Source organism: Oncorhynchus keta, unplaced genomic scaffold (genome assembly GCF_023373465.1).
Source record: "Oncorhynchus keta strain PuntledgeMale-10-30-2019 unplaced genomic scaffold, Oket_V2 Un_scaffold_3567_pilon_pilon, whole genome shotgun sequence".
In the NCBI taxonomy this organism is placed as follows: domain Eukaryota; kingdom Metazoa; phylum Chordata; class Actinopteri; order Salmoniformes; family Salmonidae; genus Oncorhynchus; species Oncorhynchus keta.
This window is the reverse complement of record NW_026290921.1, coordinates 593,612-614,773: the sequence shown is the minus strand read 5'-3', so window position 1 is coordinate 614,773 and position 21,162 is coordinate 593,612. Positions and strand designations below refer to the sequence as shown.

General features: G+C 48.8%; 1 protein-coding gene across 2 annotated transcripts in view; it reads right to left on the bottom strand.

The window, feature by feature from the left end:
- The window catches only part of LOC118379321 (axin-2-like), a 34,985-nt gene that overhangs the window by 2,338 nt on the left and 11,485 nt on the right, over window positions 1-21,162 (bottom strand). For both annotated transcript variants that reach the window (XM_052516026.1, XM_052516027.1), the window contains exons 4-9: window positions 13,399-13,501; window positions 10,890-11,030; window positions 9,978-10,708; window positions 9,480-9,704; window positions 9,121-9,249; window positions 8,575-8,760 (exon numbers count right to left, since the gene is read on the bottom strand). In XM_052516026.1, the coding sequence (XP_052371986.1) occupies window positions 8,575-8,760; window positions 9,121-9,249; window positions 9,480-9,704; window positions 9,978-10,708; window positions 10,890-11,030; window positions 13,399-13,501 (1,515 nt within the window). The remainder of the gene's footprint in view (window positions 1-8,574; window positions 8,761-9,120; window positions 9,250-9,479; window positions 9,705-9,977; window positions 10,709-10,889; window positions 11,031-13,398; window positions 13,502-21,162) is intronic.

Below are 21,162 nucleotides of genomic sequence, written 5' to 3'. Positions count from 1 at the left end.
ATGTTGCAGATAGAAATATACTGTATAGAATAGACACAATCCTACATCAAGCCTCCATAGAAGACCTGGATTACATGGAACAGTACTATTGAACAGTACTATATCCAACACATACGTGGAACAGTACTATATCCAACACATACGTGGAACAGTACTCTATCCAACACATACGTGGAACAGTACTATTGAACAGTACTCTATCCAACACATACGTGGAACAGTACTATATCCAACACATACGCGGAACAGTACTCTATCCAACACATACGTGGAACAGTACTCTATCCAACACATACGTGGAACAGTACTCTATCCAACACATACGTGGAACAGTACTCTATCCAACACATACGTGGAACAGTACTATTGAACAGCATACTATCCAACACATACGTGGAACAGTACTATTGAACAGCATACTATCCAACACATACGTGGAACAGTACTATTGAACAGTATTCTATCCAACACATACGTGGAACAGTATTCTATCCAACACATACGTGGAACAGTACTATTGAACAGCATTCTATCCAACACATACGTGGAACAGTACTCTATCCAACACATACGTGGAACAGTACTATTGAACAGCATTCTATCCAACACATACGTGGAACAGTACTCTATCCAACACATACGTGGAACAGTACTATTGAACAGTACTCTATCCAACACATACGTGGAACAGTACTCTATCCAACACATACGTGGAACAGTACTCTATCCAACACATACGTGGAACAGTACTATTGAACAGCATACTATCCAACACATACGTGGAACAGTACTCTATCCAACACATACGTGGAACAGTACTATTGAACAGCATACTATCCAACACATACGTGGAACAGTACTATTGAACAGCATGCTATCCAACACATACGTGGAACAGTACTATTGAACAGTACTATATCCAACACATACGTGGAACAGTATTCTATCCAATACATACATGGAACAGTACTATATCCAACACATACGTGGAACAGTACTCTATCCAACACATACATGGAACAGTACTATATCCAACACATACGTGGAACAGTACTCTATCCAACACATACATGGAACAGTACTATTGAACAGTACTCTATCCAACACATACGTGGAACAGTACTATATCCAACACATACGTGGAACAGTATTCTATCCAACACATACGTGGAACAGTACTCTATCCAACACATACGTGGAACAGTACTATTGAACAGTACTCTATCCAACACATACGTGGAACAGTACTATTGAACAGTACTCTATCCAACACATACGTGGAACAGTACTCTATCCAACACATACGTGGAACAGTACTCTATCCAACACATACGTGGAACAGTACTCTATCCAACACATACGTGGAACAGTACTATTGAACAGTACTCTATCCAACACATACGTGGAACAGTACTATTGAACAGTACTCTATCCAACACATACGTGGAACAGTACTATTGAACAGTACTCTATCCAACACATACGTGGAACAGTACTATTGAACAGTACTCTATCCAACACATACGTGGAACAGTACTCTATCCAACACATACGTGGAACAGTACTATTGAACAGTACTCTATCCAACACATACGTGGAACAGTACTCTATCCAACACATACGTGGAACAGTACTCTATCCAACACATACGTGGAACAGTATTCCAACACATATCAGTACAATCACACATACGTGGAACAGTATTCTATCCAACACATACGTGGAACAGTACTCTATCCAACACATACGTGGAACAGTACTCTATCCAACACATACGTGGAACAGTACTATTGAACAGTACTATCCAACACATACGTGGAACAGTACTCTATCCAACACATACGTGGAACAGTATTCTATCCAACACATACGTGGAACAGTACTCTATCCAACACATACGTGGAACAGTACTCTATCCAACACATACGTGGAACAGTACTCTATCCAACACATACGTGGAACAGTACTCTATCCAACACATACGTGGAACAGTACTCTATCCAACACATACGTGGAACAGTACTCTATCCAACACATACGTGGAACAGTACTCTATCCAACACATACGTGGAACAGTACTCTATCCAACACATACGTGGAACAGTACTCTATCCAACACATACGTGGAACAGTACTATTGAACAGTACTCTATCCAACACATACGTGGAACAGTACTATTGAACAGTACTCTATCCAACACATACGTGGAACAGTACTCTATCCAACACATACGTGGAACAGTACTCTATCCAACACATACGTGGAACAGTACTATTGAACAGTACTCTATCCAACACATACGTGGAACAGTACTATTGAACAGTACTCTATCCAACACATACGTGGAACAGTACTCTATCCAACACATACGTGGAACAGTACTATTGAACAGTACTCTATCCAACACATACGTGGAACAGTACTCTATCCAACACATACGTGGAACAGTACTATTGAACAGTACTCTATCCAACACATACGTGGAACAGTACTATTGAACAGTACTCTATCCAACACATACGTGGAACAGTACTCTATCCAACACATACGTGGAACAGTACTATTGAACAGTACTCTATCCAACACATACGTGGAACAGTACTATTGAACAGTACTCTATCCAACACATGCGTGGAACAGTACTATTGAACAGTACTCTATCCAACACATACGTGGAACAGTACTATTGAACAGTACTCTATCCAACACATACGTGGAACAGTACTATTGAACAGTACTCTATCCAACACATACGTGGAACAGTACTATTGAACAGTACTCTATCCAACACATACGTGGAACAGTACTATTGAACAGTACTCTATCCAACACATACGTGGAACAGTACTCTATCCAACACATACGTGGAACAGTACTATTGAACAGTACTCTATCCAACACATACGTGGAACAGTACTCTATCCAACACATACGTGGAACAGTACTATTGAACAGTACTCTATCCAACACATACGTGGAACAGTACTATTGAACAGTACTCTATCCAACACATACGTGGAACAGTACTATTGAACAGTACTCTATCCAACACATACGTGGAACAGTACTATTGAACAGTACTCTATCCAACACATACGTGGAACAGTACTATTGAACAGTACTCTATCCAACACATACGTGGAACAGTACTATTGAACAGTACTCTATCCAACACATACGTGGAACAGTACTATTGAACAGTACTCTATCCAACACATACGTGGAACAGTACTATTGAACAGTACTCTATCCAACACATACGTGGAACAGTACTATTGAACAGCATGCTATCCAACACATACGTGGAACAGTACTCTATCCAACACATACGTGGAACAGTACTCTATCCAACACATACGTGGAACAGTACTCCATCCAACACATACGTGGAACAGTACTATTGAACAGTACTCTATCCAACACATACGTGGAACAGTACTATTGAACAGCATGCTATCCAACACATACGTGGAACAGTACTATTGAACAGTACTCTATCCAACACATACGTGGGTGGAACAGTACTATTGAACAGTACTCTATCCAACACATACGTGGAACAGTACTCTATCCAACACATACGTGGAACAGTACTATTGAACAGTACTCTATCCAACATATACGTGGAACAGTACTATATCCAACACATACGTGGAACAGTACTATTGAACAGTACTCTATCCAACACATACGTGGAACAGTACTATTGAACAGTACTCTATCCAACACATACGTGGAACAGTACTATATCCAACACATACGTGGAACAGTACTATTGAACAGTACTATATCCAACACATACGTGGAACAGTACTATTGAACAGTATTCTATCCAACACATACGTGGAACAGTACTCTATCCAACACATACGTGGAACAGTACTATTGAACAGCATACTATCCAACACATACATATATTCAGTAAGCTACACAATGAAGATAATGTCATGTGGATTCAATATGATCTGGTTTAACCTCAGGTTGTGTGTGTGCACGCCGTGCGTCTCTTCTCCTTCATTGAGGCCTACTCCCCTACCCCAGATAAAGGAGCCATTGTGCAAGGGGCCAGAGAAGACGGCCACTGAGGTCAGAGGTCAAGAGCTAGCCTCCCCCAGCCCTTTGGACTATTGAGGGGAGGAGAGGCAAACTCCTGTGATCTACAATGCACCAACAACACTTCACACTCAACTAACCCTCAGACTGAACCAATGGCTTCTGTATTATAGGGGTGGTCTTTGATAGTCTCGGGTTCTACAGGGGCTTATTGGATATAAGAGGATCTGGACCAATTCAAAATCCACCCGTTTCCTCTCATTTCATCAGTCCTGCCCTGGTACTGAGCTACTCCGGCTCCTGACAAACTGGTTATCATTAGGCCCTCAGTGAAAGGACCCTTCATATAAAGAAGGCTCATATTTTGGGTGCCTGTAAGTCTGCCTGTTATAAACCCTGACCTTGACACACACATCATATTTTCTCCTAGTCACTGCCCGTCCCTCTGTGAGAGGTATATAGGACGCAGTAGAAGGGTCCCGGTAGGCAGCCAGGGAGGGGGCGGGGTCATCTAATCTAAGCAGCCAACCACCTGAGGGGGACCTCTTCCTGTCAGCCATGATGACTACACTGGCCCTGTTAATGACCCCCTTTACCCCCCAAAACTACCTCCCTTCTTTTTAGAGGAAGAGGAACCAGCGGGGGAGGAAGGGTAAGTGCTGTATACATCAGCCATTCATTCTGTAATGGAAAAATGCCTCATTTTGCCCATGTGTGGGGTGGTGCACGTCGTGCGCCTTGGAATTCCTAAAGCTCGTGTTTTACGAGAGAGCTGACAGTCATACAAACAATGCTCGTAAAAATGAGGAAAAACATTTTTTTAAACAAAAAAAGTATTCTCAAACACACACAAAGGGTGTTCACTAATAAAAACCAGTCTCCATTTGAAACACAGGAAGAGTTCACTAAACGGGGTGCAACAGGGTCTCACACAGCTTCTATTAAATCAGAACAACAATACTCTGACTGGGGAAATAATCATTGTTCTCTGGCGAGACAAGTATGAACTGGGTAAATAAGAGGACATGAAAGAGGAACTAAGACACGCTAGATAATTGGAGCCTTATTTCTGAGAAGGGGCTCTATCCTTCTCCAAAAAACTTCAAAGGAGCACGGATCTTATTTGCTCAAAGAGGGAATGAGAGAGAGAGAAATAACTATTTCCATTGGAACATGTTTTATGTGGCAGAATTTTCAGTGTGCAACATCTGGCAGCAATATTGTCTGGCAGGGCCGGGCCGTACTGTTCTTTGTTGAACGCAAGCCATGTTCAAATGACCCAACACCACACCCCCTCCCCCTGCTACTGCTATTAAAACCTTAAGCTTTGAATCCCCCTATCCTCCCCTCTAACAACGTGGATGGTTAGAGAGAAAGACAAGACAATCAACTACATAGACAAGAGAGAGAGGATGTCCACTATGCAGCCCTGCTTCTCACGCCTTAGGTTCACATGACCGGGCCAGGAAAAGCTCTGGACCAGAGCTCCGGCCCGAGAGTGTTCCCTTGCTCCATGGCCTAGAGTGTTCCCTTGCTCCATGGCCTAGAGTGTTCCCTTGCTCCATGGCCTAGAGTGTTCCCTTGCTCCATGGCCTAGAGTGTTCCCTTGCTCCATGGCCTAGAGTGTTCCCTTGCTCCATGGCCTAGAGTGTTCCCTTGCTCCATGGCCTAGAGTGTTCCCTTGCTCCATGGCCTAGAGTGTTCCCTTGCTCCATGGCCTAGAGTGTTCCCTTGCTCCATGGCCTAGAGTGTTCCCTTGCTCCATGGCCTAGAGTGTTCCCTTGCTCCATGGCCTAGAGTGTTCCCTTGCTCCATGGCCTAGAGTGTTCCCTTGCTCCATGGCCTAGAGTGTTCCCTTGCTCCATGGCCTAGAGTGTTCCCTTGCTCCATGGCCTAGAGTGTTCCCTTGCTCCATGGCCTAGAGTGTTCCCTTGCTCCATGGCCTAGAGTGTTCCCTTGCTCCATGGCCTAGAGTGTTCCCTTGCTCCATGGCCTAGAGTGTTCCCTTGCTCCATGGCCTAGAGTGTTCCCTTGCTCCATGGCCTAGAGTGTTCCCTTGCTCCATGGCCTAGAGTGTTCCCTCTCCATGGCCTAGTGTTCCCTTGCTCCATCGCCTAGAGTGTTCCCTTGCTCCATGGCCTAGAGTGTTCCCTTGCTCCATGGCCTAGAGTGTTCCCTTGCTCCATGGCCTAGAGTGTTCCCTTGCTCCATGGCCTAGAGTGTTCCCTTGCTCCATGGCCTAGAGTGTTCCCTTGCTCCATGGCCTAGAGTGTTCCCTTGCTCCATGGCCTAGAGTGTTCCCTTGCTCCATGGCCTAGAGTGTTCCCTTGCTCCATGGCCTAGAGTGTTCCCTTGCTCCATGGCCTAGAGTGTTCCCTTGCTCCATGGCCTAGAGTGTTCCCTTGCTCCATGGCCTAGAGTGTTCCCTTGCTCCATGGCCTAGAGTGTTCCCTTGCTCCATGGCCTAGAGTGTTCCCTTGCTCCATGGCCTAGAGTGTTCCCTTGCTCCATGGCCTAGAGTGTTCCCTTGCTCCATGGCCTAGAGTGTTCCCTTGCTCCATGGCCTAGAGTGTTCCCTTGCTCCATGGCCTAGAGTGTTCCCATGCTCCATGGCCTAGAGTGTTCCCATGCTCCATGGCCTCCCATGGCCTAGAGTGTTCCCATGCTCCATGGCCTAGAGTGTTCCCTTGCTCCATGGCCTAGAGTGTTCCCTTGCTCCATGGCCTAGAGTGTTCCCTTGCTCCATGGCCTAGAGTGTTCCCTTGCTCCATGGCCTAGAGTGTTCCCTTGCTCCATGGCCTAGAGTGTTCCCTTGCTCCATGGCCTAGAGTGTTCCCATGCTCCATGGCCTAGAGTGTTCCCATGCTCCATGGCCTAGAGTGTTCCCATGCTCCATGGCCTAGAGTGTTCCCTTGCTCCATGGCCTAGAGTGTTCCCTTGCTCCATGGCCTAGAGTGTTCCCATGCTCCATGGCCTAGAGTGTTCCCATGCTCCATGGCCTAGAGTGTTCCCTTGCTCCATGGCCTAGAGTGTTCCCTTGCTCCATGGCCTAGAGTGTTCCCTTGCTCCATGGCCTAGAGTGTTCCCTTGCTCCATGGCCTAGAGTGTTCCCTTGCTCCATGGCCTAGAGTGTTCCCTTGCTCCATGGCCTAGAGTGTTCCCTTGCTCCATGGCCTAGAGTGTTCCCATGCTCCATGGCCTAGAGTGTTCCCTTGCTCCATGGCCTAGAAGAGAAACTGTGTGATGCATTCCCATCATATCCCTACAAACCATCTGTACTAGTTATGAACCAATGCTTGACTCTTGATACCATTCTTGTACTCCAGATCACAATGGAACAGAGTTCTCATCTAAAGTGCGTTGGACACACCTCTAATAGTGAACAGGACCTGTAGTATCCCAAACAAGCATGTCCTTCGTTTAACAACGCGCCATTCAAACAAACCAAGCCTGAAATATGACTAATGCATTTAGCAGAAAATGATGCCAACGTGTAAACCCAAACCCAAACTACAGTGTGTGTTATTCTGTGTGTTACTTTAACGTGCGTGCACTTCAACGTGCGCATCCTTAAAGCAGGCTGCCTGATAGCATCAGTGAGGAATTTGCACGGCTGGCCGTTTGTGTGAGTCTTTGTTGGTTGAAATGAAAGGGGCCGGGTTCAAAGGCGTGCGTATTAAGTGTGCCTCGCCATGGAAATCAATACCAGATGGGACCCAAAACACTCCTCACTTCAAATTCTCTCCCTCCCTCTTTCCTGCACCCCCCCACCCCCCACCCGTCTCTCATTCTCTCCTCTTCCTTCGTTTTAACCACAAACACAGGCATATGAAGTCAATACTCCAACTCATGTGAGCATTCAGCCCAACAGAATAGAGTCGAGAGAGTTTCTAAAGACCCTACCTGGGGCGGCAGGTAGCCTAGTGGTTAGAGTCGGGTAGCCTAGTGGTTAGAGTCGGGTAGCCTAGTGGTTAGAGTCGGGTAGCCTAGTGGTTAGAGTCGGGTAGCCTAGTGGTTAGAGGCGGGTAGCCTAGTGGTTAGAGGCGGGTAGCCTAGTGGTTAGAGGCGGGTAGCCTAGTGGTTAGAGGCGGGTAGCCTAGTGGTTAGAGGCGGGTAGCCTAGTGGTTAGAGCATTGGGCAAGAAACTGAAAGCTTGCTGGATTGAATCCCCGAGCTGACAAGGTAAATATCTGTCGTTCTGTCCCTGAACAAGGCAGTTAACCCACTGTTCCTAGGCCGTCATTGTAAATAAGAATTTGTTAACTGACTTGCCTGGTTAAATAAAAGGTCAATACCAGCTGGGGAGGAGATCTGGGAAACTAATGGAGCTATGAAGACACTTCATAGCTCCATTATGGTGGCTGTTTTTCTAGTGTGTGTGTGTGTGTGTGTGTGTGTGTGTGTGTTCTTACCAAGATGATCATAACAGTGACCTAGTGTGTGAGAATGTCAGACTGTGTATGCATGAATGTGTGTGTGTCCGTGCATTAAATGTGCGCCGTAGTCTCCCTTCTCCATACCTGTAGTGTCCCTTCTTGCGGAGCTGTTCTTTAAAGTGTCCCAGTGTGAGGCTGTGTGTCTTCATCCACCTACGGTAGGGGATCTCCTCACCACAGAAGAAGTAGGTTACCTCTGTCTCACTCCCCATGGCTGGAGCAACCTGGCAGCCTGTCGTCACCTGCAGCACCCTGTTGGTGTCTCTCAGTCTGAGGGGGAGAGGAGAGGTGTGAACACAGGCCTTTACTTTCCCCTATAGAACACTGTTATTAACAAGCTCGCTCTCTGAAGGTCAGACAATTCAGCACCATGAAAGACAGCTCTGCAGTCAGGGGGAAAGGACTACAACACACACACACACACACACACACACACACACGAAAGATCAGGGAAAGAAAGAAAGAAAAAAACGGACAAGGTTGGCCTCTTGCAAATGGAACTTCACGTGTGTGTGTGAATGCATATCTTCCTCCTCCACATATGTAATATCATGTTAGTGAACAGAGGAGAGGAGGAGGAGGAGAGAGAGATGAGGAGGAGGAAGATGAGCAGAGAGATGAGAGACGTACTCTTCTGTTTGGAGAGAAGCAGCGGGACCGGGGCCGGGACCGAGGGTGAGGGGGGACGGCACTGGACAGGGCCCACTCTGGACAGGCATAGGGTGGCACTTCTCTCTCTGGAGGCTGGATGTAGAGTGTCTGGTGGGGAGAACAGAATAGACCAACGTTATTACAGTACAATGTGGTAGTCCAGTCTCCGGCATCACACTATCTAACCGCAGACAGGTTTCAACAGCAGGAATCACAATGGTATAGTAAAACAACTGATCAATGCATGAGAGTGTCGATATGTTCTTCACTGTCTACAGGGGAAACTAGAGCCAACGTTTTAGTATCAACCTCTGTCTGGGTCGGCGTGCGGCTCCTACCTCTGTTTGGGGGGTTTGGAGACGGAGGCCTCCTCTAGTCTGCGACAGGCCTCCTCCAGCTGGGACAGGGTGTTGGGAGGGGGCAGGGGGGGCATGGCCGGGTCCTGGATGAAGGGATGGGCGGGCTGGTGGGCACGGAGATGGGCGCTGGCACCTCCGCCGCCCCACGTATGTGTCTGGTTGGACGCCGCTCCACCGCCATACGCCTTCTTAGTGCTCTGGGGACTGTAGGACGAAGATAAAAACAGCCAATCAGCATGGAGAATGGAAGGAAGCGGGAGGAGTCAATTGTGGGGAATGTTGGGAAATGTACTTTGCATGCATGTAAAATGACTATGGGATGCAATTGTGAAACAAAATGATGAAAATTGTGTTTAAATGTACTGAGAGGACGACAATAAATAAGTTGCAATGAAAGGAAAACAAGTGAAGGGAAGTGTAGCTCTGAGGCATTGGGAGAGGACTACAACAGGAAGTGGAGAGGCTAGACTGCCCTACCTGTGGGGTTTGTGGTGCTTGCCCTGCCGGTCACACTCCAGGATCCACTGCCACACGTTCTGGGAGCGGTCTGTGCTGTCGCTGGGTCGCTGGAGGGGCACGACCTCACCCCCCTCTGCTGCCCCCTCCTCAGCCCCCGACCGACAACCCCCTCGGGAAAGGGAACTGGAGCGCCCCATATTGGACTCTGCGGGACTGCTGCCACAGGACACCATCTCCCTGCCCAGGCTGCGACTGCGTGGGTAAGGGGGACCCCCCTCCGCCCCTCCAGACCGCACCGGACACAGACACAACACTCTCTGGGCTGCCTCTCTCTCCATCTGCTCCTTGCTCTTGGAACCGGCATGGTGGTGGATGTAGTGGTGGTGGATGTGCTTGGTGCTGCTGCTGGGCCTGCCCAGGGAGAGGGCCCTTCCTGGGGTGAAACCTACTGAGAAGCCCCCTAAGCTGGAGGTGCCACTGGGGCTGGAGGCCCCGGGTGAGACCAGGGGCTTGAGACCGGGGCCTCCCCGGGAAAGAGTCCTGTGCTCTGGAGAGCGGGAGCGGGGTGAATGGCGGGCCACGGTGGAGGGGGACTGGCAGCCAGGGGTCTTTAGGACACGGGACAGGTGGTCGTCCAGAATGGCCTGGGGGTCCTCGTCGTTGGGGCCGGTGGGCTGGAGGGACAGGGGGTGGGGGGAGAGCAGGGGGGCACTACTGCCGGGCACCTCAGCCTCGTCCCTCTCCTCCTCCTACACACAGCCAGAACAGAACGGGTAAGTCAGGACAGATCTCAATGATAAACATACACACATGGACAGGAAAGAAGAACAGTATTGAATGACACAATCAAGGAAACCATTAGACCATTGCCATAGACCTCTGAGATAAGGATTCCCACATCTATAAATCCAACTACTAGTTCATCCACACCTCTTGCATCTGCTGCAGCCTCTCCTCCAGGGAACTCATGGTCTCCTGTTCTCTTTTCAGACGCTCCAGACGAGAGATGAGCTGAGACGCAAACGCTGCCGGCTCTACCGGAGTCATCTCCTTAGGACATCTCTGTGTCCGCTATGGAGGGAGAGAGAGGGAAGAAGAGAGAGGGATGGCGAGAGAGAGAGGGATGGAGAGAGAGTTAAGATATGTAACAGTTAAAGGAGGGGTTGGTGTCCACATGGTCTTCCACCTGAGCCCTCTCCTCCTATCTTCCCCTCCCCCATCCCTGCTAGCCATCTCATCCTTGCCCCAGTACCCCCTCCACCCCTGGCAGTGCCACCCCTGGGCCCTGGGTCTGTGGTGGCAGTTGGTTACACTCCTTGGAGCCTGGGCTCTCTGCGTGTTCCCTCTGTAGTGCAACCAAGCCATCAGCGCTTCCCTCTGAAGTCTGTACACTTCAAAGGACTCTCGTCAAATATCAAACATTCACTAGGGGCGGGAGAAGGGAGGGCAGTGGCTTTACATCTAGGAATAAAAGTCACATATCGACAGGGGGAGGAGGAGAAGGAAAGGGAGGATTAAAAGGAGAAGATGGGGAGATGTGTGCAGGCAGCAGGGGGGGGAGGGAGAGATGGAGGGAGATCAGAGAGGAGCAGGGGTAATTTATTGCACGCTGGGCACCTCTGAGGTACAGTAGAGTCATTATACCCCTTATGTGTGTGTGTTATTTTATCATTGTCATTGTTGCACTGGGGCTTTCTTGATTCCTCTTCCTCTCTTTTTGTTCCTTCCATCTCTTTGTAGTGGAGATGAAGGGAGAGAAGACAGACAGACAGACAGACAGACAGACAGACAGACAGACAGACAGACAGCGGTCTGCCCGGCCCACGTGTCCTGACAATGGCAGCTATCCCCCAATCAGAGGAGAAACTAACACGAGAAAGGGGGGCGAGGAAGGGAGTGTGAAAGAGCACAAAGATGGAGAGAGAATATTGGACTCTTAAGAAAGCATATTTGTGAGGAGGAGAAAGGGGGATCAAAAAGTTTGATTCAACTAGCTACCGATGTTGCTAGTTTGGCCTTCCCAAAACTAATTTTCCCATGTCTCCCCTCTCCAACTAGCTACCGATGTTGCTGCTAGTTTGGCCTTCCCAAAACTAATTTTCCCATGTCTCCCCTCTCCAACTAGCTACCGATGTTGCTAGTTTGGCCTTCCCAAAACTAATTTTCCCATGTCTCCCCTCTCCAACTAGCTACCGATGTTGCTAGTTTGGCCTTCCCAAAACTAATTTTCCCATGTCTCCCCTCTCCAACTAGCTACCGATGTTGCTAGTTTGGCCTTCCCAAAACTAATTTTCCCATGTCTCCCCTCTCCAACTAGCTACCGATGTTGCTAGTTTGGCCTTCCCAAAACTAATTTTCCCATGTCTCCCCTCTCCAACTAGCTACCGATGTTGCTAGTTTGGCCTTCCCAAAACTAATTTTCCCATGTCTCCCCTCTCCAACTAGCTACCGATGTTGCTAGTTTGGCCTTCCCATGTCTCCCCTCTCCAACTAGCTACCGATGTTGCTAGTTTGGCCTTCCCAAAACTAATTTTCCCATGTCTCCCCTCTCCAACTAGCTTCCGATGTTGCTAGTTTGGCCTTCCCAAAACTAATTTTCCCATGTCTCCCCTCTCCAACTAGCTACCGATGTTGCTAGTTTGGCCTTCCCAAAACTAATTTTCCCATGTCTCCCCTCTCCAACTCTATTCTTTCCTTTCTTTTGGCCTTTCCAAAGCCTGTCAGTTACCAACTCCCCCCTGACACACTCCAACTCTTCCCTCAGATCCCTCGTTTTAGGGGTGCAGCCTGAAGAGGGGCGGGGTTGTGGAGGGGAAAAGGGGGGACAAGCGCTGTTGGAAGTTGTCACTTTCCTCTGCGTTTTCTCCATTCATCCTCTGATCAAAGCGCTGTGTGTGTGTGTGTGTGTGTGTGTGTGTGTGTGTGTGTGTGTGTGTGTGTGTGTGTAGGAGCCGGGAGTTGATTCTAGAGCCTCCAGATAAAGCTGTGAGAGGGGGAGCTCTCCCCCATCTCTCCATTCTATGTATATTTCTGTGTATATTTTCATCATCAGTGTGTGAAGAGAAGACACTGGTCCTTAGAATGCACCGGATAAACAGCTTAGAAACAGTCTCCTGCAGACTTCAAGGAACCCAACAGGGGTGTGGGTTACAAAGGTAGCGGGGGGTGGTGTGTCGGGGGGGTGTGTCAGGGGGGGGTGTGTCGGGGTGGTGTGTCAGGGGGGTGGTGTGTCGGGGGGGGGTCGGGGGGGACTTTGACATCTGCTTTGCTCTCAGATCTTTGTAGTTGTTGTTGAATGGAAGACGTAGAATAGAGAGATGGTGGTACTATACATAGAACAGCAGACCTGAATACAGGCCATGAAATGGATGTTGCACTACTGAAAAACACTAATAAGTGGGGCAATAGGATGTGTGTGTGTGTGTGTGTGTACACTTACAGGGAAGGCAGGTAGGGAGAATTGGCTGTTCATCCTCATGTTGCGCTGCATCTCTCTCTGCATGTGCTTCTTGGAGCCCAGCTTGTAGGGAGGGATGCCTTCTCTGTCAGGGAAAGGCACAGGATACACAGGTCAAACAGCCAATCAGACACAGCAATACACACACCCAACCAGGAAGCAGCTCATTGGTCACCTCATAGCTATTTCAATCACCCCCTATTTAACCCAGATAAAAAAATACAATATATTTCAGGACAATTCTGAATCTGAGGTGTAGTGAACAAGAGGTGAACATTGGATAGGGTTTCTGCTAGGTCTCAGGTCAGTGTGTCTGACAGAATAGGGGATTTCATCTGCCCTAAAACTGACACTCATCTCCAGCCATGGCTCCCTGAGCAGTGGGCACTTCACCACACACCCCTGCACTTCCTTTTAACTGAGCCCAGAAAGGATCACTCAGCCCGCTCAGAGAGCTGTGCCAGGCTTTAGCTGTTAACATTCATCACCAGCAGTATACACAAAGTTAGCATTAGCATCCTGCCATTGACTTGCCCTGGAATCCCACTGAAAAGACTAGTCTGGAAGCAAACTATACTGTTTGGAAGGTTAACACACAAACCCACTGATCAAAGTGTCAGTCCTACAGAGAGAATGATCATAACATGTAGGCTAATAAAACATCTCTCAGATCACCCGCCATACACATTCTGCATTCATAGTATAGGGCCCATCACACCGGGACAATCCAATCATAGTATAGGGCCCATCACACCGGGACAATCCAATCATAGTATAGGGCCCATCACACCGGGACAATCCAATCATAGTATAGGGCCCATCACACCGGGACAATCCAATCATAGTATAGGGCCCATCACACCGGGACAATCCAATCATAGTATAGGGCCCATCACACCGGGACAATCCAATCATAGTATAGGGCCCATCACACCGGGACAATCCAATCATAGTATAGGGCCCATCACACCGGGACAATCCAATCATAGTATAGGGCCCATCACACCGGGACAATCCAATCATAGTATAGGGCCCATCACGCCAGGACAATCCAATCATAGTATAGGGCCCATCACGCCAGGACAATCCAATCATAGTATAGGGCCCATCACACCGGGACAATCCAATCATAGTATAGGGCCCATCACACCGGGACAATCCAATCATAGTATAGGGCCCATCACACCGGGACAATCCAATCATAGTATAGGGCCCATCACGCCAGGACAATCCAATCATAGTATAGGGCCCATCACACCAGGACAATCCAATCATAGTATAGGGCCCATCACACCAGGACAATCCAATCATAGTATAGGGCCCATCACACCAGGACAATCCAATCATAGTATAGGGCCCATCACACCAGGACAATCCAATCATAGTATAGGGCCCATCACACCGGGACAATCCAATCATAGTATAGGGCCCATCACGCCAGGACAATCCAATCATAGTATAGGGCCCATCACACCGGGACAATCCAATCATAGTATAGGGCCCATCACGCCAGGACAATCCAATCATAGTATAGGGCCCATCACGCCAGGACAATCCAATCATAGTATAGGGCCCATCACGCCAGGACAATCCAATCATAGTATAGGGCCCATCACGCCAGGACAATCCAATCATAGTATAGGGCCCATCACGCCAGGACAATCCAATCATAGTATAGGGCCCATCACACCGGGACAATCCAATCATAGTATAGGGCCCATCACGCCAGGACAATCCAATCATAGTATAGGGCCCATCACACCAGGACAATCCAATCATAGTATAGGGCCCATCACGCCAGGACAATCCAATCATAGTATAGGGCCCATCACACCAGGACAATCCAATCATAGTATAGGGCCCATCACGCCAGGACAAATCATAGTATAGGGCCCATCACACCAGGACAATCCAATCATAGTATAGGGCCCATCACACCGGGACAATCCAATCATAGTATAGGGCCCATCACACCAGGACAATCCAATCATAGTATAGGGCCCATCACACCAGGACAATCCAATCATAGTATAGGGCCCATCACACCGGGACAATCCAATCATAGTATAGGGCCCATCACACCAGGACAATCCAATCATAGTATAGGGCCCATCACACCGGGACAATCCAATCATAGTATAGGGCCCATCACACCAGGACAATCCAATCATAGTATAGGGCCCATCACACCATCAATCATAGTATAGGGCCCATCACGCCAGGACAATCCAATCATAGTATAGGGCCCATCACACCAGGACAATCCAATCATAGTATAGGGCCCATCACACCAGGACAATCCAATCATAGTATAGGGCCCATCACACCGGGACAATCCAATCATAGTATAGGGCCCATCACACCAGGACAATCCAATCATAGTATAGGGCCCATCACACCAGGACAATCCAATCATAGTATAGGGCCCATCACGCGGGACAATCCAATCATAGCCGGGACAATCCAATCATAGTATAGGGCCCATCACGCCAGGACAATCCAATCATAGTATAGGGCCCATCACACCAGGACAATCCAATCATAGTATAGGGCCCATCACACCAGGACAATCCAATCATAGTATAGGGCCCATCACACCAGGACAATCCAATCATAGTATAGGGCCCATCACACCCATCACACCAGGACAATCCAATCATAGTATAGGGCCCATCACACCAGGACAATCCAATCATAGTATAGGGCCCATCACACCAGGACAATCCAATCATAGTATAGGGCCCATCACACCAGGACAATCCAATCATAGTATAGGGCCCATCACACCGGGACAATCCAATCATAGTATAGGGCCCATCACACCGGGACAATCCAATCATAGTATAGGGCCCATCACACCAGGACAATCCAATCATAGTATAGGGCCCATCACACCGGGACAATCCAATCATAGTATAGGGCCCATCACGCCAGGACAATCCAATCATAGTATAGGGCCCATCACGCCAGGACAATCCAATCATAGTATAGGGCCCATCACGCCAGGACAATCCAATCATAGTATAGGGCCCATCACACCAGGACAATCCAATCATAGTATAGGGCCCATCACACCGGGACAATCCAATCATAGTATAGGGCCCATCACACCAGGACAATCCAATCATAGTATAGGGCCCATCACGCCGGGACAATCCAATCATAGTATAGGGCCCATCACGCCGGGACAATCCAATCATAGTATAGGGCCCATCACGCCGGGACAATCCAATCATAGTATAGGGCCCATCACACCGGGACAATCCAATCATAGTATAGGGCCCATCACACCGGGACAATCCAATCATAGTATAGGGCCCATCACGCCGGGACAATCCAATCATAGTATAGGGCCCATCACGCCAGGACAATCCAATCATAGTATAGGGCCCATCACGGACAATCCAATCATAGTATAGGGCCCACAATCCAATCATAGTATAGGGCCCATCACGCCAGGACAATCCAATCATAGTATAGGGCCCATCACGCCGGGACAATCCAATCATAGTATAGGGCCCATCACGCCAGGACAATCCAATCATAGTATAGGGCCCATCACGCCGGGACAATCCAATCATAGTATAGGGCCCATCACGCCGGGACAATCCAATCATAGTATAGGGCCCATCACACCAGGACAATCCAATCATAGTATAGGGCCCATCACGCCGGGACAATCCAATCATAGTATAGGGCCCATCACGCCAGGACAATCCAATCATAGTATAGGGCCCATCACGCCGGGACAATCCAATCATAGTATAGGGCCCATCACACCAGGACAATCCAATCATAGTATAGGGCCCATCACACCGGGACAATCCAGTCATAGTATAGGGCCCATCACACCGGGACAATCCAATCATAGTATAGGGCCCATCACACCGGGACAATCCAATCATAGTATAGGGCCCATCACGCCGGGACAATCCAATCATAGTATAGGGCCCATCACGCCGGGACAATCCAATCATAGTATAGGGCCCATCACGCCGGGACAATCCAATCATAGTATAGGGCCCATCACGCCAGGACAATCCAATCATAGTATAGGGCCCATCACACCGGGACAATCCAATCATAGTATAGGGCCCATCACACCGGGACAATCCAATCATAGTATAGGGCCCATCACGCCAGGACAATCCAATCATAGTATAGGGCCCATCACGCCAGGACAATCCAATCATAGTATAGGGCCCATCACACCAGGACAATCCACAGAGCTCTTAACCAGGCCTATGGCTGACATAGTCAAAATACAACTCTGTCTGATCTAGTATTGCCTTGAGGTACTTTGTTCACACCAAACAACCAAGAGCAAAACCCAGTGTTTCTCTCCCGGGCCAGGCGAGCCCTGCCCTATAAAACATCAGTGTCTGTGACCTAGCCGAGCCAGTAGTGCACCCGACCGCCACTTGTCTCACTGTTGCTTTGAAAGCTTTGAAATCCCACAGTCATGCGCATTGCCCCCCTCCCCTCGTCGAACCGCTCCAGTCTTCATTTGGCAAGCCTGCCTCTGATCTCCCCACATCAAAAGGCTGGTTTGTGAGATAAGGTAATGTTTGAAGTCTGCGCAGCTGCATTCCCCAGCGTCCAAGCAAATCCATAAATAAGATATAACCCCCCTCTTTTTATTTTCTTTATCTAGAAATGAGATTAACATTTTTGGTGTGCCGCCCAGCCTTTTCAACAGTCATAAAGACAGAGATATTCTAATCTTAAATGAGCTGAGTAAAAAAACAAACAACCAGGAAGCGTGTGTGTGGCTTTGGAGGCTTTCGCCTCCGTCGCTGTTACTAGGCCTGTACTATCAAAGAGCCAGAGTACGGCGCAGGATACTAGGCCTGTACTATCAAAGAGCCAGAGTACGGCGCAGGATACTAGGCCTGTACTATCAAAGAGCCAGAGTACGGCGCAGGATACTAGGCCTGTACTATCAAAGAGCCAGAGTATGGCGCAGGATACTAGGCCTGTACTATCAAAGAGCCAGAGTACGGCGCAGGATACTAGGCCTGTACTATCAAAGAGCCAGAGTACGGCGCAGGATACTAGGCCTGTACTATCAAAGAGCCAGAGTACGGCGCAGGATACTAGGCCTGTACTATCAAAGAGCCAGAGTACGGCGCAGGATACTAGGCCTGTACTAAAGAGCCAGAGTATGGCGCAGGATACTAGGCCTGTACTAAAGAGCCAGAGTATGGCGCAGGATACTAGGCCTGTACTATCAAAGAGCCAGAGTATGGCGCAGGATACTAGGCCTGTACTATCAAAGAGCCAGAGTATGGCGCAGGATACTAGGCCTGTACTATCAAAGAGCCAGAGTATGGCGCAGGATACTAGGCCTGTACTATCAAAGAGTCAGAGTATGGCGCAGGATACTAGGCCTGTACTATCAAAGAGTCAGAGTACGGCGCAGGATACTAGGCCTGTACTATCAAAGAGTCAGAGTATGGCGCAGGATACTAGGCCTGTACTATCAAAGAGTCAGAGTATGGCGCAGGATACTAGGCCTGTACTATCAAAGAGTCAGAGTATGGCGCAGGATACTAGGCCTGTACTATCAAAGAGTCAGAGTATGGCGCAGGATACTAGGCCTGTACTATCAAAGAGTCAGAGTATGGCGCAGGATACTAGGCCTGTACTATCAAAGAGCCAGAGTATGGCGCAGGATACTAGGCCTGTACTATCAAAGAGTCAGAGTATGGCGCAGGATACTAGGCCTGTACTATCAAAGAGTCAGAGTATGGCGCAGGATACTAGGCCTGTACTATCAAAGAGCCAGAGTATGGCGCAGGATACTAGGCCTGTACTATCAAAGAGCCAGAGTATGGCGCAGGATACTAGGCCTGTACTATCAAAGAGCCAGAGTACGGCGCAGGATACTAGGCCTGTACTATCAAAGAGCCAGAGTATGGCGCAGGATACTAGGCCTGTACTATCAAAGAGTCAGAGTATGGCGCAGGATACTAGGCCTGTACTATCAAAGAGCCAGAGTACGGCGCAGGATACTAGGCCTGTACTAAAGAGCCAGAGTATGGCGCAGGATACTAGGCCTGTACTATCAAAGAGCCAGAGTACGGCGCAGGATACTAGGCCTGTACTATCAAAGAGCCAGAGTACGGCGCAGGATACTAGGCCTGTACTAAAGAGCCAGAGTATGGCGCAGGATACTAGGCCTGTACTATCAAAGAGTCAGAGTACGGCGCAGGATACTAGGCCTGTACTATCAAAGAGCCAGAGTACGGCGCAGGATACTAGGCCTGTACTATCAAAGAGCCAGAGTACGGCGCAGGATACTAGGCCTGTACTATCAAAGAGCCAGAGTACGGCGCAGGATACTAGGCCTGTACTATCAAAGAGCCAGAGTACGGCGCAGGATACTAGGCCTGTACTATCAAAGAGCCAGAGTACGGAGCAGGATACTAGGCCTGTACTAGAAAAGAGCCAGAGTACGGTGCAGGATACTAGGCCTGTACTATCAAAGAGCCAGAGTACGGTGCAGGATACTAGGCCTGTACTAAAGAGCCAGAGTACGGTGCAGGATACTAGGCCTGTACTATCAAAGAGCCAGAGTACGGTGCAGGATACTAGGCCTGTACTAAAAGAGCCAGAGTACGGCGCAGGATACTAGGCCTGTACTATCAAAGAGCCAGAGTACGGCGCAGGATACTAGGCCTGTACTATCAAAGAGCCAGAGTACGGCGCAGGATACTAGGCCTGTACTATCAAAGAGCCAGAGTACGGCGCAGGATACTAGGCCTGTACTATCAAAGAGCCAGAGTACGGCGCAGGATACTAGGCCTGTACTATCAAAGAGCCAGAGTACGGCGCAGGATACTAGGCCTGTACTATCAAAGAGCCAGAGTACGGCGCAGGATACTAGGCCTGTACTATCAAAGAGCCAGAGTACGGCGCAGGATACTAGGCCTGTACTATCAAAGAGTCAGAGTATGGCGCAGGATACTAGGCCTGTACTATCAAAGAGCCAGAGTACGGCGCAGGATACTAGGCCTGTACTATCAAAGAGCCAGAGTACGGCGCAGGATACTAGGCCTGTACTAAAGAGCCAGAGTATGGCGCAGGATACTAGGCCTGTACTATCAAAGAGCCAGAGTACGGCGCAGGATACTAGGCCTGTACTATCAAAGAGCCAGAGTACGGCGCAGGATACTAGGCCTGTACTAAAGAGCCAGAGTATGGCGCAGGATACTAGGCCTGTACTATCAAAGAGTCAGAGTACGGCGCAGGATACTAGGCCTGTACTATCAAAGAGCCAGAGTACGGCGCAGGATACTAGGCCTGTACTATCAAAGAGCCAGAGTACGGCGCAGGATACTAGGCCTGTACTATCAAAGAGCCAGAGTACGGCGCAGGATACTAGGCCTGTACTATCAAAGAGCCAGAGTACGGCGCAGGATACTAGGCCTGTACTATCAAAGAGCCAGAGTACGGCGCAGGATACTAGGCCTGTACTAAAGAGCCAGAGTACGGCGCAGGATACTAGGCCTGTACTATCAAAGAGCCAGAGTACGGCGCAGGATACTAGGCCTGTACTAAAGAGCCAGAGTACGGCGCAGGATACTAGGCCTGTACTATCAAAGAGTCAGAGTACGGCGCAGGATACTAGGCCTGTACTATCAAAGAGCCAGAGTACGGCGCAGGATACTAGGCCTGTACTATCAAAGAGCCAGAGTACGGCGCAGGATACTAGGCCTGTACTATCAAAGAGCCAGAGTACGG